The sequence below is a fragment of the Nakaseomyces bracarensis genome (genome assembly GCF_045282275.1).
Source record: "Nakaseomyces bracarensis strain CBM3 chromosome Unknown Scaff12_0, whole genome shotgun sequence".
NCBI classification, from domain to species: domain Eukaryota; kingdom Fungi; phylum Ascomycota; class Saccharomycetes; order Saccharomycetales; family Saccharomycetaceae; genus Nakaseomyces; species Nakaseomyces bracarensis.
Genome location: NW_027263958.1, coordinates 737,182 through 763,226, shown reverse-complemented (window position 1 = coordinate 763,226; position 26,045 = coordinate 737,182). Strand labels below are relative to the sequence as shown.

Sequence of the window (26,045 nt, the reverse complement as noted above, 5' to 3'; positions counted from 1 at the left end):
TTTTCGCTCTTTGGGCATCGAAAAGTTTTTCACATGCACAGAAATACCCGTAGCATAATCTTTCATTTACATTTTTTGAACACATCTCATCGCATTGAATTAGATTCAGTTAAATATTTATGAACTATCGTTCAAATTTAGCGACACTTTAAACCTAAATGTTTTGGGTATTTATTACTAATTATATACCAACATTGATTATATATAAAATAATTAAAAAATTAGCCTGGGGCGGGAAAGGCGAAACATGTAACAATGTTATTCAACTATGTTATATTCCTTACTCTTTATTCAGATGAGCTGGCTATAGCATTGGAGCTAATGGTATATGCACTATCAGTACTGTGAGGTCTCGAGTTACTGTATTCGGATTGGTGTGAAGATAATAATGACGAGTTGGAAATAGAAGATCCTGAAAGGTTCTCATGGATGGCAGGAGGTAAACTTTGTCCCTGCTTCGAGAAATCCAAAATTTCAACAAAACTTTGTCCATCTTTCTCCACAGCGGCAACTAAGACACTGCCTTTAAAGTTCACCGACCAAATCTGATCTGCGTCACTCAGGATATTAGAATGAATTAATTTTCCAGTTCTTAAATTGTAGATGTTGAATTGTCCTTCAGACCCACTTACTAATATATTATCTGTCATGTAGAATGTAGTTATGGCACTTAAATTATTGTGGTGATAGGCGAATTTGCGAGAGTAATCTACAGAGTCCCAGCCACGGAGCGAACCATCAGCAGCTGCACTCACAAGGAATTTATCAGATAGCTTCAACAGCCCAACTAGAGCAGTATGTCCTTGAAGTGTTGTCATCGGTCCACATATTTTGGTGCATGGGACTGCCGCATTAGTAACATTAACACATTCACCGTTGTTCCATATATTCTGAAGATCCCAAATTTTAATAGTAGAATCCATACTTGCTGATATACACCTATTCCGCTTGTGATCGTAAATTGTGGAATATATTCGATCAGAGTGACCCATTAATATGTAGAGACATTTCATCTGTATTATATCCCATACAATCAGATTATTGTCATATGATCCACTAATGACTATTCTACCATGTCCAGACACAGTTCTCACCGATGCAATATGGCCTCTCAATACACCAACAAAATACGGATTCTCATCTGGGCTATGATAAAATAGTGGGCCATTACTATTGTAGATGTTTGGCATATTTTCATTCACATTAACAGAAGTAGGCGGCAGTTTCCAAATATGCAGTGTATTATCTCTTGAACCAGTTACAATGTATTTCACACCTTCATATTCGACAATATCTAAACAACGGACGGTTGAAGTATGTCCTTTGAAAACATGCGTACACTTACCTAATTCAATATTCCATATACGAACGCTTCTATCGGTAGACCCGCTAACCAAAATACCGTTCCCTGCATACTTCAAAGCCCAAACCCCGCCATCATGGCCGCTCAATTCCAGCAAGAATTTCTTGGTTACTGAATCATATACTCTGATCATCTTGTCATCAGCACCAGTGATAACGTAATTATCTTCGAATTGAAGACAAGTCACAACACTTGTCATGTGACCTTTGAGAGTGGTTCTCTGGGGTATGAAATTTGGATTATACCAATTTTGCAGAATTCTACAGTTTTCTAGGAAATCCTTTCTGTATCTCGAGTCATTGTCATTAGGTGGTAGTAATACATTATTCTCGACTGGGTATCTTCTATCGAATATATCTTTAGAAACAAAACTTTCAGAAAGTAGTAGATGTTTCCACAATGCTGGTGTTCCATTGATCAATGTGTTCCAACTTTTTGAAACTTGCATGCAATTATGAATCGAATCGAAAGGAAGTTTATTGAGTATTTTCATGGAAATCTCAAGAGGAAGTGATGTGATGAAATCCCTCTTCAAATTATCTCTCAAGAGTGTGGAGATATCTGACAACTCACTTCTGTGCAAAGTGGAGAGAAGGCTATATATCAAGTGATTCACGTTAACATCTCCTAGCTTGGATTTGATAATACTCATCAACCGTTCGGTCTCTATTTTCTCTTCCTTTTTCACATCCTCTAACATGTTCAACGGCTTAAGTATTGGAGAACCTTCTCCAGGCGTAGATGCAATTGGAGAGAGGGGTAGCGCGCCATCATCAAGTACAGCACTTTCACCGACACTTTCCATAACAGATATAGCATTTTCGTTTCCACCTCCACTGTTGTTGTTCGGATTTTTAGAGGAAGGATTTGCAGAAGAAACGTCCATAGGGTTTCCAGCACCTCCAGCAGAACCGGTAGCCGTCTCTGTGGTTGTTACAATACCACGAATAGTACCAGTAGCTGCACAGACTGCATCGCTATTTTTACCCTTACTGTTCACAGAATTATTATGCTGTTCCATACTGTTCAAATCACTAGAAATTATACCAGTACCGACATTATCAGGAGTGATTTCGTGCATGCTCTGAGAGATAGAATTCACTAGACTCTGATCAAGTGTCTCCTTCTCAATCTCTGTTTCATTCGGCGTATTCGTAGACATCTCAATCACAGAAACAGTCCCAGTACTTCCCGGAAGAACCGTCTTGGAGTCATCCAAACATTTCCGCTTATGAGCACCGCCAGCTTCTTCACTGTTCCTCCTCTTCCCGCTAAGGCGGTACTTATACGGAACAGTTATACCAGCCAAGGGAAACTCACTCACCTTCATTACAGTAGTTTGTTGTTGTTGTTTTTTAATTTTTTTTTATTTATTTCCTCTCTCTTTTGTACAGCGGGAAAGTATTCTTAACCTTGTGTCGTGATTTACCTTTCCTTGAAATAATTTGCTTATTTTCGATCCTGCTGTTTTCTATATTTTAATTTCTTATTTCCACCACCCTAAGTACTTCCAATCTCCACCTTTACTTTCCTGTTCATAAAGTCGATCCTAAATACAACTTATGTTTTGTATTTGTTGAGTTCAATATTGATATGAAATTTGTGATCGTCCAAAGGAAATTTTCCTTTCCCTCTCCCGCTAAATTTCTTTTTTTCTTTTAAATTTTAAATTTTTAATTTTTTTTTTTTTATTTAATTTTAGTTTTAACTATTCTATTTAATGTGCATACTATATATATTTCTTTGCTATTATATATATAGACAATAGCTCAAGATTCAAAGTCTTCTACTTACACTCCGCCCCTTCTACATATAATATAAGTACAGAACCTCTCTCTTTAAATCCCCACTCTTTTTACTCTTTACGCCCTCTATTTCTTTCTAATTCTGCTGATGTATTGAATTGTATAACGAAATATTATTTATAAGAAAAATACTCTCTCATCTTACTTAAACTGTAATTTGTAATTAGTCTTTACATGAAGGACACTCCGAAATAAGCCACAAAAGGCAGGAACCTGAAAAAGCCCATCAACTATAGAATTACTTAAAGGAATTAAAATAAAGTAACCGAAAAGCCCAGGTCAATATCACTATCATGGACACCCGTACTCATAGGAGGAAGAACAGTCAGATGGTCGACGTTGAACAAGAGACGTTTGGATTTGAAGACATTGAAGGGCATGATGAGGAGCCCGTAAGTGAGGGACATGGTGCCATGAGGCAATGGAGCAAATGGTATCTGCACCGGAGGTTTGGTGGGAGTAGATTGACCGCATATATATTACTTTGTGTTGTAGTGATTGCATCTTTGGGCAGTATGTTTGTTCTGAGGGGTAACACAAATGGACATGAACTCGATACCGGTAAGAGCAATGGCAGGCCCATTGCTTCCGATAGTGCCACCAATGATGATAGTAATGGCAATGGAGCTGATAGTACTAATACTGGGAGTGTCAGTTGGAGTCAGGATAGAAGAAATGTGTTCACCATGGACAATGTGTTTGCTGGAGACTTCTCGATCAATGAAGATACATTTCATTTCATCAACCCACCTGATTGGATCAAAAACCAGGAGGAAGACCCCGGTTTGTACTTTACTGTAGAACAAGAGCATGGTGAATCTAAATTTGTTGCTAAACAGTTGTATGACAAGAATTACAAGAAGGAGCTCGGTAAGACGACGTTCAAATATGATGGGGAAGAGCATACTGTTTCGACAGTAGAGTATAACTATCAAATGACACTGGCCATTCTTGCCACTGATTTAGAACGTGAAAATAGACACTCCAGCACTGCTCTCTATTGGATACTGAATATAGATAATGGTGATATAACACCTATTGGTCCTCATGGGAAATCGACAAGATTGTACTATGCTCTTTTTTCACCACACTTCAATTTTATCTACTTCAATCACGAAAATGACCTATACTTTACTCCTTCTAACTCCATAAAATCTGTTAGAAGAATTACTAATGACGGTTCTGCCAATATTTTCAATGGTCGTAGCGACTGGATTTATGAAGAGGAAGTTTTATCGGCTAACATTCCAATGTGGTGGGCTCCAGATGACTCGAAATTTATCTTTGCCAAGATAAATGACACTGGTGTTGATCAATACCCAATTGAGTACATAAACGACGGTAATAATAGAGAAACAGTATTTGAAAGCTATCCTACGCCAGGAACCTTGAACCCAACAATTGAACTATTTTATTTCAATCTATTAGAAGGAGTTCTATATTCTGTAACTATAGATGAGGACTTGAAGTCTCCTATCCTATATTACGGGAAATTTATCTCTTCTGACTCTTTCTTATACAAAGTATCTGACAGGGAATCTAACATACTCAAATCTAAAGTGTATGATACCTCTCAAAATAAGGTTCATTTGATGCAAGAGGTAAATATGGAATCGTTCAAGGGTTGGGTAGAGAAAAGTTACGATATAATAGAAGTACCACCAAATGATGTAAATAAAGATACTGGTTACCTTGATATTCTACCTGATAAAAATGGTTACAATCATATATTTTATTTTCCTAGAATCCATGAATCCCACTCTGGTGGCATCCAATTAACAACAGGTAAATGGGAGGTCTCAGGCCTCGTAGGTTTCGAATATGAAAATCTAAGAGTTTTCTTCACGGCTAATCGTGCCCATCCTATGGCTCAACATATATATGCTGCTGAAATATCTCTGAAACCTAACCCTGAACACATAATTATTTTACAAAATCCAGGTAAGGAGCTTGATTATTATGAAGTTGAGATCAGTAAAAGTGGAAGGTATGCTAAGATGAAATACCTCGGACCTAATCCATTATCAGTAAAAGCTGGGCCACTAATCGATGTGCTTGATTTTGAAAAGACTTTAAATAATCCAAATGTCTTAAACTTATCGGATGCTTCGACACTAAAAACTACTTTAGAAACTTACAATCTTCCCATTACTAGTTATAAATCAGTAATTCTGAATGACGGTGTTGAAATAAACTATATCGAAATAAAACCTTCTAGAATTGATCCTCAGAGAAAATACCCTCTTCTTGTCAGTGTTTATGGTGGACCTGGATCGAAAACCTATAATACAAAGTCAATTGTTTCTTTCGAACAGGCTGTAGCCGAAGGTCTTGATACTATAGTACTGCAAATCGAACCCAGAGGGACTGGTGGAAAGGGCTGGGGTTTCAAATCTTGGGCGAAAAAGAAGTTCGGCTATTGGGAACCCCGCGATGTTGTTGCTACTGTGGAGAAGTATCTCGAGGTAAATAAAGAACACATTAATACTGATAAGGTTGCTATATGGGGCTGGTCATATGGCGGTTATACAACATTGAAAACTATAGAACTCGATGCAGGTAACCTCTTTAAGTATGGTATTGCAATTGCACCCGTAACAGATTGGAAACGTTATGATTCGATTTACACTGAAAGGTTCATGAACTCCCCAGACTCAAATAAAGAAGGCTACCAAAAGGCTATGGTAACCGAAATATCATCGTTCGAGAAGATCTCTAGACTATTTATTTTACATGGTACTGCGGATGACAATGTACACATAGAGAATACGCTCACTTTTGTTGATAAACTGAATGGTTATGGTATTTCAAACTATGATATGCACATATTCCCAAATTCAGATCATTCTATAAGTCACAATAATGCAACAAAAATTTTGTTTACTAAGCTATACGAATGGTTATCTGTTGTATTCCATTCTGCTGCCTATGATTAACCCACTGACAAATTGCATGCATAAACTACTTTTTATATGGTCTGTAATATATATAATACAAACAGGATAGACATTTTATTTGCTTATTGTTTTGTTTTTCTTTTCTTAGTCGCTGTACTTTTAGCACCGGCAGCTGCCCTCTTCTTCGGCTTTGCCTTTTGTTTAATCAATTTATCCTTCTTTAAATCGTTATCATCTTGAGTATTCTCATCGTTGGCCGGCACATTATCATCTGCATCCACAACATCTTCAAAGTCAGGTTTTTCTCTGGAACCTGAAGAAACACCGACTGTAGTTCCTGTTCTGTATATAGCAACAGGATGTGTCATACTGTTGTATTTCCTTGTAAAGGCACTTTTTACAGCAGTTGGAATTTTCTTTATTAAAGCTTCTGTCACATCAGGTCCAACCATAAATTCCATAATTGTGTCCCAGTCTTCTTTTGTCAGATAATATTCATCTAGTAGATCAATTACGGAATCTATAGCGTCGGCCCCTTCTTTAACTAACGGATTCAGTAACTTTCTCTTCAATGTTGGCATATATTCCATCCTAAAACTAAATTTATTTGCAGATGTGCTCAACCTTGTATGATATTGCAATTCTTGAAGTAATCTGAAATACTTACCCATCTTAGAATTTTGACCCAACCAAGAAGAGAAGTTTATTCTTCCAGCCATTTGTCCAGCAACTTTGGAGGCAGGCCTAACAGAGGACAGAACTGCATGTAATGGTAATAAACCCCACAGTTGTTCACTACTTCTAATCTTTCTCTCGACAAGATCACCTTGCGATATACTATCGGCTGCCTCTGCAACAGCTTGTAAATGAGTTTGACCCTTATTTAAAACTGATGGTCTTGTATTCAAATAATTCTCCTGTATCATTAGTGGAGCAAAATCAAAGTCATCGAAATAAAGCATAATTTTATCGTTTAGTGTAAATCTTTGAGAGCCTAATTCAGTATAAATGCTACCGTCTAACAATCTATGGGCAATATCAAAAGGTTTTAGTGCTATGTTTTTTTCCCATGCAGATGAAATATCGGCAATATTCGCATGATTTATAGTTTTTGTAGTCTTGGATACAGTTGAAAGTAAATTGATTATTTGTCTGATATCTCCTCTTGTGGCTTGAACCAATTTATCGATAATATTAGGGTCGAGTTTGAATTTCTCTCTAACGGCTATTGTCATTAACCTAGCTTTAACACTATTAGCATCTGGTCTCCTGAATTGGATATCCAAACAAACCCTATCAAATGGTCTCATCTTCGGAAGTGTTCTTTCGTTACAAATCAATATCAATGGTGTTGATGTTTTCCGACAGAACTGAGCTAGCTGACCAACACCACCTCTATCACCACCACTCATACCATCAACTTCGTCCATTACGATTACAAATCTTGAGCCATTCGAACCACTAGTTTGACCGCTATTGCTCTTTAATAAACCAACAATCGAGAAATTATCTAAAGCGTTCTTCACACCATCATTTAGTAAGCTCTTCGAACGTACATCTGATGCATTTTGTTCCAAAACGTCGTAACCTAACTCTTGGGCTACTAAATGAGCTGCAGTTGTTTTACCTATACCCGGAGGTCCATACAGCATAGCAGCCCTATAGATACCCGTTCCATCTCTTCCAGCATTTTTGAACCCGTTCTGCTTATTAGTTTCCCAATTGCTCAACCAATTCTTCAGTTTATTCACACTGGTCTTATTACCACATATTTGCTGTAGATTTTTTGGAGCATATTTAACGGTCCATAACTTATCCTCTTCTCTAATTTCTTGTTTTAGCGGAACATTACCTGATTTCTTGTTCTTGGCGAGTTCTTGTTTCCGCTTCAGCTCTTTCTCCTTTTCAGCTCTTTCCATCTCTTCAGCTTCCTTGATGGCTTGTTTCTCTTGTTCCTCAAGTTTTAGTTTGGCTTTCTCAGCTGCATCACCCGAACCACCTTCAGCAGGCATTCCAGCAATCAACTGCTTGAATCCTTCTTCGTCAATGGCTTTGATCTTTAGTTCTTTAATCTTCTCTAATTTCTTTGGACCAGCTTCATCACCAAGAACAACTACCGATGTCTTCTTGGAAATTGATTTTGTCACACGGGCACCATATCTCTTAGCTAAATTCTCAGCAGCACCTCTCTCTACAGTTGGAAGAGTTCCAGTGAATACAACCGTTAGGCCCAATAGACAGTTGGGCCTTCCTTCAGGGAAATCAGTGTCCATAGGTTCAGATTCTTGTTCGTTCCCACCACGGTTTTTGAAATCAAAAGTTACATTTTCTTTGACGTGAACGTTATCCAAATCTACACTAGGGATCGTATCCAAGACATCTTGCGCAGTCATATCAGATTTAACTTCTTCCTTTTTCATTTCTGGCTTGATATCTTTCTTGAGTGCGGGTGGTATAGCTTCTTTCTTCATTGCAGTTATGTTTTCATTCTTCACTGGTGTCGGTTGTTGAGTTTCCTTCATCAACTCAGGCTTAGAATCTTTCTTAACAGGTGAAGACTGTTTAGTTGCCGATTTGTTGACCTTGGTATCCACCTTGGATGCTCGAGGTTCACGCATCACTGCATCCTTCGACTCTTCCTTCACTTCAGGTTTCGTCTCAGTAACTTTCTCAATCTCTTCCAGCAGATCATCGTCGTCCTCGAGATCTATCACCTCCGGAGCCTTCTTGGGCTTCGCCTTGGCTGCACTCTTCTTCCCACCGAAGAAATCAGTGATATTAACCATTGTACTACCAGATATATTTATTATCGGTTTATATAGGTTCTGTAGTTTATCAATTGTGATTCCTTGGCCAAATTAGTACATCTCAAAGAAGTGATGCCAATTGCTCTTTTCAGCATTTTTTTTTTAAACTCAGCACCAGACGCCTTAATATCGAAAATCGAGAATTAGGATGAAAAGATAATTTATAGTTATTGATTGTTGAAGACTATATCTCGATAGGGAGGGCTAAATAAAGGGTTTTGATTCCATTAGAGTAATATTTTGATCTAGGTGCCCATTGTTAAACGTTGGTGATGGCTAAGAAGAAAAGTGGGAAGAAAGCACAGAAGCAGAAGCCGGAGAAGGTTGAAGATGACGTAGCCGATGCTGGCGTAGTTCCTGATACTGAAGAACAGATGAAGGATGAGGAGCCAATTGAAACAGAGGCTGTCAATACAGAGACTAAGGAGGAACCAGAAGATGAGAGCAAGGAGGAACCTGTTGATGAAGCCGTTGCAGCGGCTGAAGAAGCCGTTGCGGCAGTAGAGGAGAGTAGAGAGGCTTCTGAGGCTGCTGAAAGAGAAGAAGAAAGCTGTGAAGAAGAGGAGGACATTCAAAGTGCATATGAGAAGATTAAAGAGGAGCGTGACAGACTTGAGAGTCAATATCAGACTTTAGTGAGTCGAGTAGCGTCGATGAAGACTATTTTCAGCAAGATGAAGGAAGCCCAACAAGAACTGGAAGTAGTAAAGGAGCAACTAAGCGAGTACGAGTCTCAGAACCTAACATTGAAGAATAAAGTAAACCAGCTAAGTAATGAGAGAAAAGAGTACGAAGAAACAATTAGTTCTCTGAATAAGGAGCTATCGAATCTTGAGAATGAACAAGAGGGTTCCGTTGATAAACTGAGGGAGTATGAGACCAAGATACACGAACTAGAACAACAAGTAGATGCTAATAACGAAATTTCAAAGTCTGAAGTTAATCATTTGAAAAAAGAGAAGGAACAGCTAAACAACCAGGTCCAGGAATTGTTAGTTGTAGTTGATAACAACAATCAAGACATAGGTGCCATGAAAGAAGAAAGAGAAGACCTGAAACAAAATATAGAGAATCTGGAAAAGGACAAGATAAAATTGCAAAATAATATCAATGATATGGAATTGCAGTTAGATGTAAGTGATAAAAAAAGTAAGGAACAACTAGAGGAAAAGGATAAAGAGATAAACGCTCTCAGATCACAGTTAGACCAAGTAATAGAAGCGAAAAACTCTGAAACAGATAAGATAAAAGACCTTCAGAAGCAATTAGAACTAATGAAAGAAGATGTTACCCTAAAAGAGAAATTCGAAAAAGAATCCAAAGAACATGCTTTACAAATTGGCAAACTCCGTCATGAAGCTATTGTTCTTAACGAACATCTAACTAAAGCTCTAGCAATGCTAAAACAATCAAGTGACTCTGAATCTGTAGACAAGGAGTTGATCTCTAATCTTCTAATATCCTTCGTATCCATTCCTAGAGCTGACCCTAGAAAATTCGAAGTCCTTGAACTATTATCGAATTTCTTGAATTGGGATGACGACAAAAAAAGACAAGCAGGGTTAATATTCACTGCTGGACAAGACAGTGATGGGAACAAGAAGACACCTTCTAGAACGGAAAGTTTTGTCGCTATGTGGACGGATTTCCTTGAACGTGAAAGCGAGAAGAAATAACCGCACTCTGCATAAAATCTCTACAAATACTTGTATAATTAAAATATAAACACAACAATAGAACTTTAGTAACTTCAAGACTTACCAACCTTAAGTGATTGTAGTAATATTAATGTGTAGCTTTTCGTCATTAATAATCACAATGCTTCGACATCATAAATGGGACTTCAAGAAAGGGTAAACAGTCGAATGGGCATACTGGCTTCCTCTATTGAACACAACATTAATATGTACGCATATAGATATTGAAAGTAAAATCAAGACTGCCCTTAAATTTTTTATAGATAAATAATAACTTTGTTTAGTCCTTACTTAATAGAGATGGGTACCAAATATGTCGTTGAAGAGTCCAAAAAAGAGCCTCAAAATACGATCAACCTCACATAGCAGGAATTCAGTATGCCACGAAATACAATAAAACTTTTAACTAATTAATTGGTCCATATACTCATGCACCTTATTTGGAAAGACTTCCAGCTATAACCTCAACTAAGTTAAGCAAAAAGAGTTAACCTACCAATAAGATGCTCTCCTAAAAGAAACTAAATTCAAATAAAACGTAAACAATAGAATGACGTAAGTAAACCATTTTTAAATGAGTATAAAATATACTTCGGAGACTATTATCTTATATGTGACCCTTAAAAATATGAAATACTGGTCAATATTAAATACAATGGAGCACACAGAGCATTATCACATCACTAGGCTGGAAATAGAACTCCATAAATATATAAATATCCCATAATATCGTTCAGATGCTCAACATCTTTATCTTTAACACCGTTTATAGGTTTTGATAACAAAGACATCTCTCAAAATAGATTTCATAAGGATTTTAATAAGATCATACCAGTTAAATGAGACCGTTAACAGGTGGACATATTGTCTCACAATATTTAGACATCAAAAATGAAGAATATAAAAGTTTTAAGTCGCAAATCCAGGACCAGATTAACGAAGCTCGATTAGAAACTCGAGAACTTTATGCCCAGCTAGAACAAATTAAGATCAAGAAGAGAGATAACGATCTATGCCACATGGCAAAGGATATTCCTAACCTTGCAAAAGGTCGATTCAATATTAAGCCATTGAATGTCTTAAAAGGGCACAAAAACAAAATAGCAGACTTCAGCTGGAGTCAGAATTCTAAAAAAATAATTAGTGCGAGTCAAGATGGTTATATAATCATTTGGGACAGTGAAACAGGTTTAAAGAAGAACGCTATACCACTTGAGTCTAAATGGGTCCTATCTTCAGCACTATCACCGACAGGGAAACTAGCTGCAAGTGCTGGTCTTAACAATAATTGCACAATATACAGAGTTCCGACAACAGAGCCAATTAACCAGCATATTGTTGCAATATTCAAGGGACATACAGGATATATTTCAGGAGTGGAGTTTATTGACGAACCACAAGTCGTAACATCTAGTGGGGATATGACTTGTGCATTGTGGGACATTAATAAATCTAAAAGAATTCGTGAATATTCCAATCATCTTGGAGACGTTTTGGCCTTAACAGTACCTAAACCGGTTTCAGGGAAAACAGATACATTTGCAAGTTGTGGGTCTGATGGATACACCTATTTCTGGGATACCCGATCAGCAGCGGCAATTCAACACTTTGCTATCAACGAAAGGGATGTGAATTGCATACAATATTTTAAAGACCAAAACTCTATAGCGATTGGAAATGATGAGGGTACGGTGGTTTTATTTGATATGAGAGCAGATTGCCCCATTGCTTCATACTCTGTTAACGACCCAAATTCCTCCAGGCAAAAAGAGCATACATTCATATCAAGCACAGAACTGAAGTGGGGTAGTAGTAGCAGTAGCTCTCCTAGGACCCCAATATCACTCTTCTCACATTGTTTTGAGGATAGAGGGGTTGTGTCTTTAGACTTCAGTATTTCAGGCAGATTAATGTATGCTTGCTACATAAACCTTGGCTGCATTATTTGGGATACTTTGAAAGGAGAAGTAGTAGGGACGTTAGAAGATCAAGGTCAAAAATTTAGCGGAGTGCGGACTAGTCCAGACGGTCTTGCAATATGCACAGGTTCTTGGGATCAATATCTCAAACTCTGGTCTCCGAAATATATGTCATAAATAAATTTGTTACGACTATTATATTTCTCATTTCTTACCTTTAACCACTATTATGATTAGAGTATATTTCATTAGGAATTAACAATATCATTAATTACATATATCATCTTTAATTCCTCACAATCAACTTTAAAGAAGTACCTCTTTTCTGGGTTCATACTGGCTCATAAACGAATCAAGACTCAACAGAAGCTCTTCAGGCAGTTCACTAAGACAAAGTACAATTTCTTCATTTTTTTGTTTCTTATTCACATAACTTTTCACTGCTGGGTTCGCCAAAACCTTTTGAAGAAACAGTTGTACTGCATCCTCATCCATTTTAGGAATGTTCTTAACCCATTTAGGAAGTTCTTCGACCACCTTCTTAACAGAATTCCTCTTAGATGAATCTAAATCGAAATGAGTTGATAATAACGAACAAAAAGGCTGGTTATGTCCATATGGTATTGGAACCTCGAAATCCACAGCATATGCATCTTCAGAAAATGATAAATCATGCAAGAGTTTTATAGTACCGCAGTTTTCCTTTATTTTACATACTAGCTGCAAATCAAACTCACCCCACCCAACTTCTTCAATAGCAAATGGTGGTTCAATGACCTTCCTTTTAGGCTTCACAAAAGTTGGGTGTAGGTGATATGTCACATGCGACAATATATTAGCAGGCACCTCTAGACCATTTTTATCTAGCATTACCAGCTCCATTCTCCACTGACGTAAAGGAAGCTCATTTTCTACTGGTGCCTGATCCAATAGTATAGCTTGTTGAGTCTTGATTCTAAAAATCACTTTAAGCACCCCATTCATTTATATTAGAAAGACAGTACTTATGTATATAATATTAACACCAAAATAGGAATGGAAAAAAAATAATAATAAAAAAAAAAAAATATGATACACTAAAGTTTGTTTAATTTGTTAATCTGTATCACAAATTCTGCTTAGTTCACTTCTTAAATGGTTTATCCCAAAAACCATGTAATTAGTTGCTAAGCTCCTATCAAGACTACCGAGCTCATCGCATTTCTAAATCAAATATGAAGGAAACCAAATGTAGCGAGGCTGACATTTTACGTAGAAATCACTGCGGAAACGGCAGTCATGTGAAATATTTTCATACTTAGTGGGAAAATAGGATGAATATTATATATATGCTAATAATAGTAACTCAATATGGCTTGATATTAAATTACTAAACTATAAATGTAATCATAGATATTATAAGAGCGCATAGTATCACAAGTAAGTGGTTCCATCCTATAGTTAACATGTAGGCCCTTGAACTACCGTCTTCTCTCTCGAAGAGAATAGTATTGATTGGAAATTTATCCAGCGTTTGTGTATGTGTCTCCATGGCAGTTATATTGCTTGGAACTATTACAACGGTAGGTTTCGGTAGGACAGTTTTCTTAGTTGGGTAGTATGTGACTGAAATACAATCCGAGTCAGCACATCTAGGAGACTGTATAAAGTTAAATGTTGTGGTTCCTATACAATCGAAAATCCCACTGTTGGCAACATTACTAATTGAAACGGACCTTTCTAGTACTACGGTAGCTGAGTTCAATTCCTCTGTGGGGAGTTCAAATCTGTGGGGATTTTGAGTATGGTATTTCTTAGATGGTTCCGACATCATGATACCAGAGGGGTAAACCAACAAGGTCCTGGAGTTCTCAAGAGTCACCTCCCTTTGTGCTCTCGAAGTTACTATTTCATCTAATTCTATAACTTCCGCCTCATTGGTTTCTTTATTGTCTACATTACGTTCTTCTAATTGTTCAACGCTTTCCCTTAAAATTTCTTCTAGTATGACCTCTACCTCTGAGAACTTCTTGCTGTTTATGAATAGTTCTGGCTCTAATATAAACATTTTTAAAAGCGCACTTTGTGAACTAACAAGGGACATAAAATTCTCTAGTTTGTTCAAATTAACAAATCTATATTGCGAATTTGCATTGCTGAATATAATCTCAGATCTCGTATTAAGGGTTTCGAAAATATTGTGTTTGATCAGAGAACTCGGTTCAAGTTTTATAACATCATTAATTTCGTCAATATCTAAAGTCAGATATATCTTTTGATGATCATTTTTTGCAAAAGACAGGCTCAATAGGCTAGCTATAAATAATCCTAAAATGAACAACATAGCTTAACCATCTCCTCTGTTTACGACATTGGTATGACTAAAGAAGTAATAGCTACCAATAACCACTAGATAATACATTTTAGAGGTGTAATACATTCTCATTTTGAAATATTACTTTTGTGTCAGGCTTATTTTAGAGTTTACATTGTGAGGTGTCGGTCGAACCTTTCCAATTGATAGTAACATATAACTATTGACATTAGAGATAAATACTCTCTATTTGAAACTATTACGAATACATAAAATATAGAAGTAAAGACATTACAGTCTTTTTTTTTAATCCTTTCTCACTTGAATATTGTCTTAAATTGGGATACAATTGCTGCCCTTATGGCCTTCTGAGATGCTTTCCACTCATTGGTAATCTTATCCCAATCGAATTTGGAAAATATTTGCTTCAATTGCAAGTCAGGTTCGCTCTTTTTCAGTTCTTCTAAAAACTCAACCACTTTCTTCTCAATATCTTCCTTTGATGCCACAGGTATATCCTTCAGATACTTGCTGATAACCTCTATCTCCTGGTTCTCCTTGTCAGCTAGGTCTTGACGCTTGTTGGCAACGTAATCCTTAACCGAGTCAGTCCGTTGCTGGACCATTTTAGTAAACGCATCGTGTAAGGCAAACGCATCCAATTCCTTATTCTTCATATCGATCTCGCTGTTCTTAATTGTAGACATAATACTCTTGATCGCAGTCTTCCTTAGTTGATCCTTCTTCACCATAGCATCCTTCATGTCCTGCTTAAGAGTTGTCATCAAAGTGGAATAAACACTGTTGTACCTGACACCATTGTACCTGATACCATTATAATGTCCAAAACGTAAAGCACCACCAAAAGCACGGCTAGAAACACGATACATCACTAAATAACTTTGTTAAAATATTGCTCTTTGCCAAGTCAATATGAAAAAAATTTCAAAATTAATTCAAATACAGATTCCACTTCTCATTTGTAAATATGCTCACCCTTAAATATTTATATTAATATAATAAATTACTATTTTTCACAACATAACATAAATTAATCGTCTCTTGTGAGTATATTTTTCAATGCGACTCAATTATCAATCAAGATCATATCAATATAATTATCTTATATATAGGTCAATATCTAGATACTAACATAGTTCACTTCCAAGAAAACTTATTCATATTAATAGTTATATTAGCCATTACGTAAGCCATTTAAACTTACACTGGACCCTGAATTTTGAATAAATTAGTAATTAATTGCGTAGAAATAGCCGTACGATGCATTTTTAAATTAGCTTCCTAAGAGGCGTAGATCCCAAGAATTTCAATTTTCTAAAAAAAACTTCTAAAAAAATAAAAAAAAACCGCTGTGCAACAATGGTGTTTAAATGCAAGGGGTATATAAAGTATTACCATATATGAACTTCTTAAAGTTATATAATAAATCAATATTAACAGCAGTACCACATTAAAAAAATACAAGAAAAGTAAAGGATCATAATATTATACATACTAAAAAAATATCAAAAAAAAATTAAAAAAATAAAATAGGGTGGTAGAAAGTAAAGACTCATACAAAAAATACTATTTATAGATTTTCATCAAAGAAACTTTTACTGAAGTATGGCTCGTTGTGCGGTGGGTGCCACTGTTGATCTTACTGGTAAGAATTTGGAGACTGTTCGGGAGGGTTTATTCTCGAGCCCAGTGTGTCCTGTTTTAGTTTTCGATCTGGATTCTTCCCATCAGGAGTTTTTGATGCAGAATGAGGACAAGAGTGTATTGAAAGTGAGTCTAAAGCTGCCTACGACTTTGGTAAAACGGCCTGTGTATGGTTTCCAGAAGCTTATTGATATAGCTCTTGATGAGGAGCGGAAGGCGACGTTGATGGATTTGATACATAAGAGTAAGACTGTGGTATTTTTCGATAATGTATCTAGCTTCCACAGCTGCCTTGTGACGACTTATTGTTTTATAGACAAGTTTATCAGCTACATGGATTCAAGTATTAATAATAATAGCAAGAATGGTTCAGATCAGATGTACGTGTTATCTTCAGCCAGTGATCTTGAGAATATGCATTTCATGCCGGTGAAGACTCTTACGAAGAAGCGTAGGTTGAGTCTTAAATTGAAAATACCAAAAAGAGATGTGTTTGTAAACAGTTTCAAGAAGAATAACGATACCTTACTATACACCCCAAACTCCTTGAAGACTTACTTCTCGCTGGAGATTCCAAAAATTGAGAATACCGAGAAATTGCCACAGTGGCTGAGATATTATGCGAGCCCTAATGATAAGGATGTGATTCTATTAAAGATTTACGAGAACTTTAAGCTATTAGAAAACATGGAAACAAAACGGTTAGAGAGATGTCTGAGCTTTGATAAAAATAGCCCGAACAACCAGAACAGCATAACGGAAAATTATACACAAGATAGAGCAGGCTCTTCAAAAATATATTCTTTAACTCACCTACAAAAACAATTTAAACAGAAACAACACACTGGAAAAAAAGAGTTGAGGTTGGTGATACCTGATATCGATGTAAGACCATCTCCATCTTCGAACTCTTCCTCATCTATGGAAACAGATAGCGATATCCTTGAAACGCCACTTAATAATTATGAAATTTCAAAAGGTATTCAATCTATTCATCGGAACAGATACTCCAACATTTTACCATATGAACATACTAGGGTCAAACTGGAGCCTTCCCCAAATACTAACGTTAAAATGACATTCCCGACTATGAAGTCGCCATATAAGTTGGATGAAGATACGGACTCTTATTTCGGAGGTGGAGGAGAACTCCAGGGTTGCCCAACTATTTCTAGGACACCTAAATCTGGCAACCATCAATTTAACGACTATTTTAATGCAAGTTATTTATCATTACCGCAAATTAATCCAGATTTTCACTATATTGCAACTCAAGCACCTCTTCCATCGACAGTTGATGACTTCTGGAAAGTAATTTCGACTTCTAAGGTGAAGGTTATCATATCGTTAAATTCGGATGATGAGTTGGATCTAAAAAAATGGGATATTTATTGGAATGATCAAACTTGCCATAAGTTCAGAATAGATATAACGGATGTTTTTGAAGATGTTTGTGGTTTATCAGGATGTGTTTTGAGGGTATTTCAAGTAAGGAAGTTTGATAAAACAACAGAAAGCATGGTAGTATATCAGGTCCAGTATAAAAAGTGGCTAGATTCTTGTGGCATTGAGATGAAAGATATTTTTAAACTCCATCGTATTAAGTCAATGTTGACAATAGATTCTGAGCGATTAATCTCAGATTTAAAAACAGGCACATATGATGATAACAAATACTCGTCATATCTTGAAACAAATGATGGTAATTACCTTGAGATCGTTAAGACCAACCCTCTTTTAGTTCATTGTTCGGCTGGTTGCGGAAGGACAGGAGTTTTCATTACGTTAGACTTTTTAATGAATATTCTGTCAGACCAAACCAGCAAGTCAAACAAAATCGATGTATGGCATATCCCTCAGGACTTGATTTTTATTATTGTTAACGAGTTAAGAAGGCAAAGGGTTTCAATGGTTCAGAATCTTACACAATATATTGCTTGTTATCAATCTATTCTAGAATATTTCTCGAGTGAAGAATACAAAGGAGCGATAGGCAAAGCTATATGAGAATCAATTACTGCTTGATATGATCAACTACCTTTAGATATGACCTTTAGATATTATTCCCCGTTCATGATGGTTCCTTTTTTTACATTCATTTTAAGTCCAGTGCCTCATATTAGCTAATTGTTAATGTGTTTTGAAAACATATTATTTGAACTAATATATAGTATTTATTCATACTTATTTATAAATCCTACTAACTCCATAGCATATTTTAGAACTCATCTTTAATTTTACATTAAACTTTGTAATCTTTAGGCATGGCGTGTTGTAATTCTTTATTAGGGCAACCGAATATGTTGATTATTTATATATGTGCAATTAAGGAGGATGTTTGCATAATATAAGTGAATATAAGTATTTATTAAAATGTCATAAAGACGTGAAGATATCAAAATAAATTTTCAAATTAAAACAAACAAAAAAAAAGAAAAAAACAAGTAAAAAATATAGCACTAATTTGATAGTTCTTCATTCTGAGATATAAAATATTATAACATTACTGAAATCAGTAAAAATTTCATAGAACAATTACGTTAAATGGATGTTAATGTTCTACAAAAATTTTCATGCAGATGCACGATGTGCTTCATTTCCACCAGCCCAGTGGCGTTCAACATAACCTAATTGTTTCTTGACCATCTTGACAGTTTCTGGATCGCCCATATTCTTACCGACATTATCAGATATTTTAATAGCATGGTTTCCATTTACTTCTAATAATTTAATAACTATATTCAGCGGATCACTTTTAGTTGATGGATCCGATTTCTTACGGAAGTCATTCGTGAAATTAGTACCAATACCAAAGGTAGCCTTGATTCCATTATCATGTGCAATTTTACCGTATTGTATAGCCTTTTCGATATTCAGGGAGTCAGAGTAACAGATAAACTTGGAAAATTTAGGTAATTTTAGAACATCATGATAATGATGTGCAATCTTCTCAGTGTATTTAATTGGGTCACCCGAGTCTTGTCTTACACCAATATAATATTCTGAATATGGAGGCTTAAAGGTTTTCAAGAAATCGTCTGTGCCAAAAGTATCAGTTAACGCTAGACCTGCATGTTCACCTCCGAAAGTTTCAACCCAATATTCCATGGCATTTTTGTTGGCATTTGGGTAGTCCCCTGTAATAGAGGCAATACCCATAACCCATTCATGAGCAACAGTACCAACAGGTTTGACATTATACTTTCTAGCAAAGTAAATATTAGAAGTACCTAGCAATAGAGGTCTGTAGTTAACAGGGTCTTCTTTTACTGCGTTCATAATACCCTCCATCACTAAATCTTGTGTCTTGAAAGATCTGCGACGTCTAGTACCAAATTCACTAAATGGCAAATTATTTTGGAAAAGCTGTAACGCCTTAGCTTTGGCATTTTCAACTTGATTAGAGTAATCCCAGTCGTTATCTACAAACATAAAGTATGCTTCAGATAACAACGCCAGAATAGGAATCTCATATAAAATGGTTTCAACCCACAACCCCTTGACTAGGATATGAAGTTGATATTTATCTTCTTCGCCGCTTACAGGCTCATAACTCATCTCTATTTGCTCTTTAGGCTTTAGGGAAAAATTTTGTTCGATGTAATGTAGGTATTTAGCTGGCAAGTAAGGTATCTCACGAGCCAAATATTCCACTTCTTCATTAGTAAAGCGTAAGTCAGCTAGCATATTGAACTGAGTGATAATCCAATCAATAGCTGCTTTATTAAATTGGAACTGGCTAGTTCTGTTAGTGAACTTATAAACCACGTGAGCATCTGAGAAGTTTGAGAAAACTGCTGCATGCATAGTGATCTTATACATATCAGTATCCAGAAGAGAGGTGATAACAGGTTTAGTAGTCATTTTTTAACAATTTTTTTCTTCTATTAATACTGTTCGCAAACGTTATTGGTAGTAATACTAAATTCAATAGTCTATGTTTGGGTATTCTCTAATAGTTTAATCGGAAAACAAAATATTTTTTTAATATTAATAATGTTTTACTCGTTAAGAGTTTATTACTTGTTAGTTCTTTCTGTTTTAAATTTTTTTCTGTTTTCTAGTCTTGTATTAGATAAAAATAAAAATACCAAATCTGAAAGCAAAAAAAAAAAATAAAAGGATAAAAAAATTCTTAGGAATTAAAGTAAGTAGTTTTGACTCAATAATAAAAGAACTTAATCAAAATTATTTCAGCCTTTTAAATAATATTGAGACAACACTAGGATTAACGGTCTTCTCCGAACAATAATGACATAAAAGAGTCAAAAACTCATGCAAGAATATTTACAATTTAGTACTTTGTGGGCAGGAAATATCCCATATGAAAGTAAATGCGATGCAACACAAAAGGAAACCGTGCTATTCAGTCTTCGGGAAAGTGCCCGACATTTTGCATATTTAATTTCCGAGTTCGTATCACAATCTAGTAACTTAACGTTCGGATTACCAAATACATCTTTTTCCTCTTCCCACCTTCTCCTGCCACAGCAAAGTGGAATGGATGTATAAGGCACTTCTTTAATTATACCGAGCCAGGAGAAAAAAAAAAAAGCAACCAAAAAAAAAAAAGAAACAAGGAAGAAAAGACAGCAAAATGAAAAATGCTCTCTATTACGGATCACGTGTAAATGTAAGTACTGTTGATTTTTATTATGGCGTATCTCTGATGCTGGCTTATCTTTCTCCTGAGCAAAAATATTGACTCTTCCCAGCATATTATCTCTAATTTTTCTTTCTTTCTTAGGCTAATACTATTAACAACAGTGTTCTTGTTTTATTATAGGGCAATTTTCCGAATTTCGTCTCTTCTTTTACCAAACTGAAATAGATAAAAAAAAAGGTAGTATATTATAGTGACTCTTATCGAAACTGATTATTGTCCGAATATCATATAGAATTCAATAAAACAAATAATTGAGAGACGACAGGAAAGTCAGTTTTTGTTTTCAGAAAAAAACCAGTAATATTTTCTGTTCATCCAATAAGGAACAGTGTCAGTAAAAAATGTAAAATTTCCGTCATTTTATCATAAAAGCAGAATGATAGCGGGGGTTAGTATTAATATTCTACATTATAAATAAGAACAGGTACATAATATATTCCTATTCTTAAACTTATAACTAAATATTATCCTTAAATTGATTCATTTTGTAGCTTGTTATTCTTAGAAAATTACAATTGTTCAATCAAATCCAAAAAAGGAAAAAGATAATTTTTATTTTAATTGTTTTGGAAGAAGACTTAATAATTCTAGCTGGAATGCAAGGATACTAACTAACCAGTTGATTATGTAGATATACGTCGATTTACTTGTCATTATTTATATAACAATAGATATTATCATAAATTATTCATATTTTTTATATAGGAACCGTCAAATGAAAGATCTAAATTGAAAATAAGAAAGTAATAGCCGCTTATGGCATGTGACTTTCCGTATGTATTACTATTATACGTGACCTATCGTTCACTCTGATAATATCAGGTGATATAACCATGGACGAGAGTTTGAAATTTTTTTCAGTTTTTTTTTTTTTTTTAATTTTTCTTCAATGGGTGGGATGATCAAGAATGGCGATGAGCTCAATTAATAGAGTGGTATTACAGAAATTTGATATATTTCATTACAGTTAAATATATACTTCTTTCAATACTAGTGGATTTTGTGGAATTCGTTGAGGGTAGGATTGTTTAGGTGTTGATATAAATATAGAAGAAAAATAAAATGATTGTTCCAGTGAGGTGTTTTTCTTGTGGTAAAGTTGTTGGTGACAAATGGGAGAGTTATTTGAACATGTTGCAAGAGGATGAACTTGATGAAGGTACCGCTCTATCACGTTTGGGATTGAAGAGATACTGTTGCAGAAGAATGATTCTGACCCATGTGGACTTGATCGAAAAGTTCTTGAGATACAATCCTTTGGAAAAGAGAGATTAAGAACAAGATCAAAAATAAATTAAAAATAAAAATAAAAATAACAATAAACCAGTAGGTTTTCATTCTTTTTACTATTATAATAACTGTACAATACTTTCTAAAGCCCTTTGTCATTAAAATTCCTAGTGATGAAAGCGAAACGGCGTTTTCCCTACCAATGCTTCATATAGGAAGATGAAAAAATATGAAAAAAATAGAACTTCATTACAAAATGTCATAGGATAAATTGGATATCATAACTGAACGTCAAAAGTTGTTAATTTGATTATGAGTAGAACTGATATAAAAAAAAAAAATGCGGAAAACTATGTTTAGAAAATATATTACTCAATGTTTGGGAGGCGTTTCAAATTTAGTTACTATCTTGGATTGACTATTGTGAAACTTACTTTATAAATATAATTTATGATAAAGATGCCATTTCAATCTCAAATATATTTCTCTGAGCTATAATTATATGCTGCTGTATTTACTAAAGATATTTAAATTATTTCAATATGTCAAATTAATAGATCTTCCTTTTATCGGTTATTTTAATCTTTAACGCCACTTTTCAATATATACGTAGAAGTCTCATTAAATAACGAATATTCATTTAAAAGTAAGTGATTGTATTATTTACTCTTTAGGTCAACAATACATATTTTTGTTTTTTTACGTATAGAAAAAAGAAAGACTTTTCGATTATTGCTTCTTCATACCTTTATAGGACCTCTTGAATACCAATATGGAATCGATCTTTTCCAATGCGAGTTCTAACAGTTCTTTTCTCTTTTGCAACTCTATATGTCTTGCAATCTTTGGGTCCTCCTTAGCGCACATTTCAATCTGTTCATCACCTAATTGGTTAAGCCTTTTGTCTAACTCGATTGGAAAGTTATAGAAAAAATCACTCAATAATTCCACATTCAAGAATAAAACAGCAGTTGATGCTAACTTCTCGCTGACAGCGCTTAAGAATATTTCAGGGCACCTATCCTTGTCACTAGTTGAACGGCACTTATTTTTCAACATTTTCAATCTAAAAGATAGTACAGATGCTCTTTTATCCAAAAACAGAGCCTCAGACCCTCTTTCTAATAGTAATTTTGACATTCCTAGCGTTTCTTGTTTTGTAGGATCTTGCTGCAAATACTTCATTACATGCTGTAATTTCTTACTACCAATAGTATTCTTTATTGCTTCGAATCTTTCATTGCATTGACGTAATTCCTCCTTGATTAGTAGCAATGAGTGTTTCTTTGCAAGGCTCCAGTCACGGTCCTCCAAATCAATCTCATACTTAAAAGGTTTGATGCAGTTCTCAACCTGATCTGCAGTTGAGTAGTATTTGGCATTCAACACATCCATAGCAGTATTGGTGACAAGTTCCCTAATTAATTCATGATTCTTCAATTGTGTAGATTGTAATATATTGTCCAGTTCCTTTAAAATAGAGTTTGTCACTAACATGGTAGACATTCTACCAACTCCAATTTTAACTAGACTAGAAGAAGCTAACTCTAGTTTCTTGTGCCAATACAACATCTCGTTGTCACTTATATTTTTCGAACCGTTGGTTAATTCTGCCAAATTTTCATCCTTAAAATATCTCGAGGCTAGGAAATCCAGTATCTTTTGGTCTAAACTTGCCTTTAATATAGATTTTAGTTCGTTTCTGTGGAAGTTTTCCTGGAATTCCTTGACTGCAAGTTTTAGCACATCGATATTATTTAGTAAGTAAGATTTTGGGGTCAGTTGTCTATCATTAAATTCAACCTTGAAAAGGTAAGAAGTGTCATCAAGTTCTTGTTGAATTAAGGTAGAGGTAGGCTCAAGGGCATTTGACATAGAAATTTCTAATATTTTGATCAACCTTTCTCTTAGTCTTTTGGTAGATACCTGGCAATCTGCGAACGCATCTTTATGTTCCTTAAAATATGACCTTTCAAACTGCTTTGATAAACTTTGAGATGCATTCAAATTTGGATCTGTTTTGTTGATTGCTTCCCTCCTTCTTCCGAACACACCACCTAAGTTTTGCGATGAAGAATCGCCAAAAAGTGCAGGCATGTGGGAATTTGGTGGAGATTTTGTGATAACACCTACATAACCCATCATCAATGGGTACTTTTTATTGGTTAGAATCTTTCTTGCTATCTCCGGTGAAACTAAATCTAACTTAGTAATAACACCTATAGTCCTTGACCCCATAGGATCAGCTACTTTAGAAGCTCTTAAAGCTGAACTATTGGCAAGATCTACGTCTGCAGCAGATATAGCTAGTATAATATTTGGCTCAGCCAGGTATTTGTCACAGAGTTGGCGAATTTTAGACTTCAGTTCAGTTGGCTGATCAGCAGCCTCAACCTGTATATACCCAGGTAGATCAACAAGCGACAAATCCGGGACATATGATGATTTTATTGTTAACTGGATTGGTTCTTCAGATACTGCTTCAGAAGCAGGAACAGCCAAGTTCAGTTCTGTTAACATTCTTTTCACCTCCTTAAAATCCTTCAAATTATATACACGAAGAGAGGGAAAATCAGCAGTGGTTTCATTTGTATTTGGTGTATTAACAAGCGTTAGCTCTATAGGTCTTCTGGTGACCATATTGGTACCCTTTGGTAAGAATTCCTTACCGACAATAGACTCCAATACGGAAGATTTACCGGAAGACTGAGATCCGATCACTACTATAGAGGGCAGCGTCAAGTTAGCAGAAGATGAATCTACTTTATTCAATATTGCTCGTATTTCTATCATTTGCTTTGTTAAATTAACCATATCATCTTGTGTATTATCAGCCTCTTCATATTCTTCGTCGTCATCATCATCATCACCTTTCTCGCCGTCTTTCTGACGACTAGCGTCTTCTTCATCATCAACAAGAGTTGTAATCAAAGCAGCAGTGGGCAACGCTCCATCTCCACCACCTGATCCTGAACCATCTCCTCCACTATTATCTTGTTCCCAGAATGCTCCAAATTTGTCCTTCATAGAATCGCTAAAATCCTTCAGTCTGTCTAGCTTATCCCGCGTATAGCTATTTGCCTCCTCTAATTTGTATGCAATATAACTCCCAGCAGCTGCCATACCACCACCAACATACACGGGTATCCGCACCACTTTCCCAACAATCTTTGGAAGGATACTGATATTTCTCTTACTGTTCCATATCAGGAACGGCGTAAACCGCTGGTGGTGAAATCGTATCGACTCAAAGAGTATACGATGTACGGGCTCTAACCTTCCAAGCATCTGCATATCTATAGAGAGCCTTCGGAGAACCATATGTTGCATTGGCCTGTTCATAATCTTGGTACCACTTAATGTAGAGATCTGACGCCTGATCAAAGGCAAACCAGAGTTCATCATATTTGTTGTTGTTGTTTTTTTTGGTCTGTTTATTTACAATAAATGACTAGTAGTTAGTGATTAGTTTAAAAGATTAAATGAAATGTTGTAGTACCTTTCTTTGTTCAAATAAATATTCTTGTTTTTATCATCCCATAAATCACACATCTGATATCCAGTAATATAAGATTGATAGATGCCCTTGATTAATTAACAAAAACCCTTGCCGTTTTCCCAAATATTAAGGAAATTATCGTCATATACATATATGTCACGTGCTATATTAAAAGAAGTAATAGAACTCAATTCCACTCATAAA

The 26,045-nt window shown here is 35.5% G+C and overlaps 12 protein-coding genes across 12 annotated transcripts; 5 read left to right on the top strand and 7 right to left on the bottom strand.

Moving 5' to 3' along the window:
* Positions 1-287: 287 nt before the first annotated feature.
* CDC4 (SCF ubiquitin ligase complex subunit CDC4) lies at positions 288-2,693 on the bottom strand (the record flags this gene model as incomplete). Its single annotated transcript, XM_071053900.1, has 1 exon — positions 288-2,693. The coding sequence occupies one exon, from the start codon at positions 2,691-2,693 to the stop codon at positions 288-290; it is 2,406 nt and encodes an 801-aa protein (XP_070910312.1).
* Positions 2,694-3,461: 768 nt separating this feature from the next.
* STE13 (Ste13p) lies at positions 3,462-6,104 on the top strand (the record flags this gene model as incomplete). Its single annotated transcript, XM_071053899.1, has 1 exon — positions 3,462-6,104. One exon carries the CDS (start codon positions 3,462-3,464, stop codon positions 6,102-6,104), a length of 2,643 nt encoding a protein of 880 aa, XP_070910311.1.
* Positions 6,105-6,187: 83 nt separating this feature from the next.
* RFC1 (replication factor C subunit 1) lies at positions 6,188-8,851 on the bottom strand (the record flags this gene model as incomplete). Its single annotated transcript, XM_071053898.1, has 1 exon — positions 6,188-8,851. One exon carries the CDS (start codon positions 8,849-8,851, stop codon positions 6,188-6,190), a length of 2,664 nt encoding a protein of 887 aa, XP_070910310.1.
* Positions 8,852-9,144: 293 nt separating this feature from the next.
* Positions 9,145-10,548, top strand: RUD3 (Rud3p; the record flags this gene model as incomplete). Its single annotated transcript, XM_071053897.1, has 1 exon — positions 9,145-10,548. One exon carries the CDS (start codon positions 9,145-9,147, stop codon positions 10,546-10,548), a length of 1,404 nt encoding a protein of 467 aa, XP_070910309.1.
* Positions 10,549-11,408: 860 nt separating this feature from the next.
* Positions 11,409-12,665, top strand: STE4 (G protein subunit beta; the record flags this gene model as incomplete). Its single annotated transcript, XM_071053896.1, has 1 exon — positions 11,409-12,665. The coding sequence occupies one exon, from the start codon at positions 11,409-11,411 to the stop codon at positions 12,663-12,665; it is 1,257 nt and encodes a 418-aa protein (XP_070910308.1).
* Positions 12,666-12,794: 129 nt separating this feature from the next.
* Positions 12,795-13,472, bottom strand: SAS5 (Sas5p; the record flags this gene model as incomplete). Its single annotated transcript, XM_071053895.1, has 1 exon — positions 12,795-13,472. The coding sequence occupies one exon, from the start codon at positions 13,470-13,472 to the stop codon at positions 12,795-12,797; it is 678 nt and encodes a 225-aa protein (XP_070910307.1).
* A 385-nt stretch (positions 13,473-13,857) lies between these two features.
* RNJ42_03730 (uncharacterized protein) lies at positions 13,858-14,811 on the bottom strand (the record flags this gene model as incomplete). Its single annotated transcript, XM_071053894.1, has 1 exon — positions 13,858-14,811. The coding sequence occupies one exon, from the start codon at positions 14,809-14,811 to the stop codon at positions 13,858-13,860; it is 954 nt and encodes a 317-aa protein (XP_070910306.1).
* Positions 14,812-15,098: 287 nt separating this feature from the next.
* On the bottom strand, positions 15,099-15,671 carry AIM41 (Aim41p; the record flags this gene model as incomplete). Its single annotated transcript, XM_071053893.1, has 1 exon — positions 15,099-15,671. The coding sequence occupies one exon, from the start codon at positions 15,669-15,671 to the stop codon at positions 15,099-15,101; it is 573 nt and encodes a 190-aa protein (XP_070910305.1).
* A 736-nt stretch (positions 15,672-16,407) lies between these two features.
* PTP2 (tyrosine protein phosphatase PTP2) lies at positions 16,408-18,453 on the top strand (the record flags this gene model as incomplete). Its single annotated transcript, XM_071053892.1, has 1 exon — positions 16,408-18,453. The coding sequence occupies one exon, from the start codon at positions 16,408-16,410 to the stop codon at positions 18,451-18,453; it is 2,046 nt and encodes a 681-aa protein (XP_070910304.1).
* A 564-nt stretch (positions 18,454-19,017) lies between these two features.
* Positions 19,018-20,310, bottom strand: NPT1 (nicotinate phosphoribosyltransferase; the record flags this gene model as incomplete). The annotated part of the gene is made up of 1 exon (XM_071053891.1): positions 19,018-20,310. One exon carries the CDS (start codon positions 20,308-20,310, stop codon positions 19,018-19,020), a length of 1,293 nt encoding a protein of 430 aa, XP_070910303.1.
* Positions 20,311-22,174: 1,864 nt separating this feature from the next.
* Positions 22,175-22,387, top strand: RPB10 (DNA-directed RNA polymerase core subunit RPB10; the record flags this gene model as incomplete). Its single annotated transcript, XM_071053890.1, has 1 exon — positions 22,175-22,387. One exon carries the CDS (start codon positions 22,175-22,177, stop codon positions 22,385-22,387), a length of 213 nt encoding a protein of 70 aa, XP_070910302.1.
* A 684-nt stretch (positions 22,388-23,071) lies between these two features.
* Positions 23,072-25,747, bottom strand: MGM1 (dynamin-related GTPase MGM1; the record flags this gene model as incomplete). Its single annotated transcript, XM_071053889.1, has 1 exon — positions 23,072-25,747. The coding sequence occupies one exon, from the start codon at positions 25,745-25,747 to the stop codon at positions 23,072-23,074; it is 2,676 nt and encodes an 891-aa protein (XP_070910301.1).
* Between the last annotated feature and the right edge of the window lie 298 nt (positions 25,748-26,045).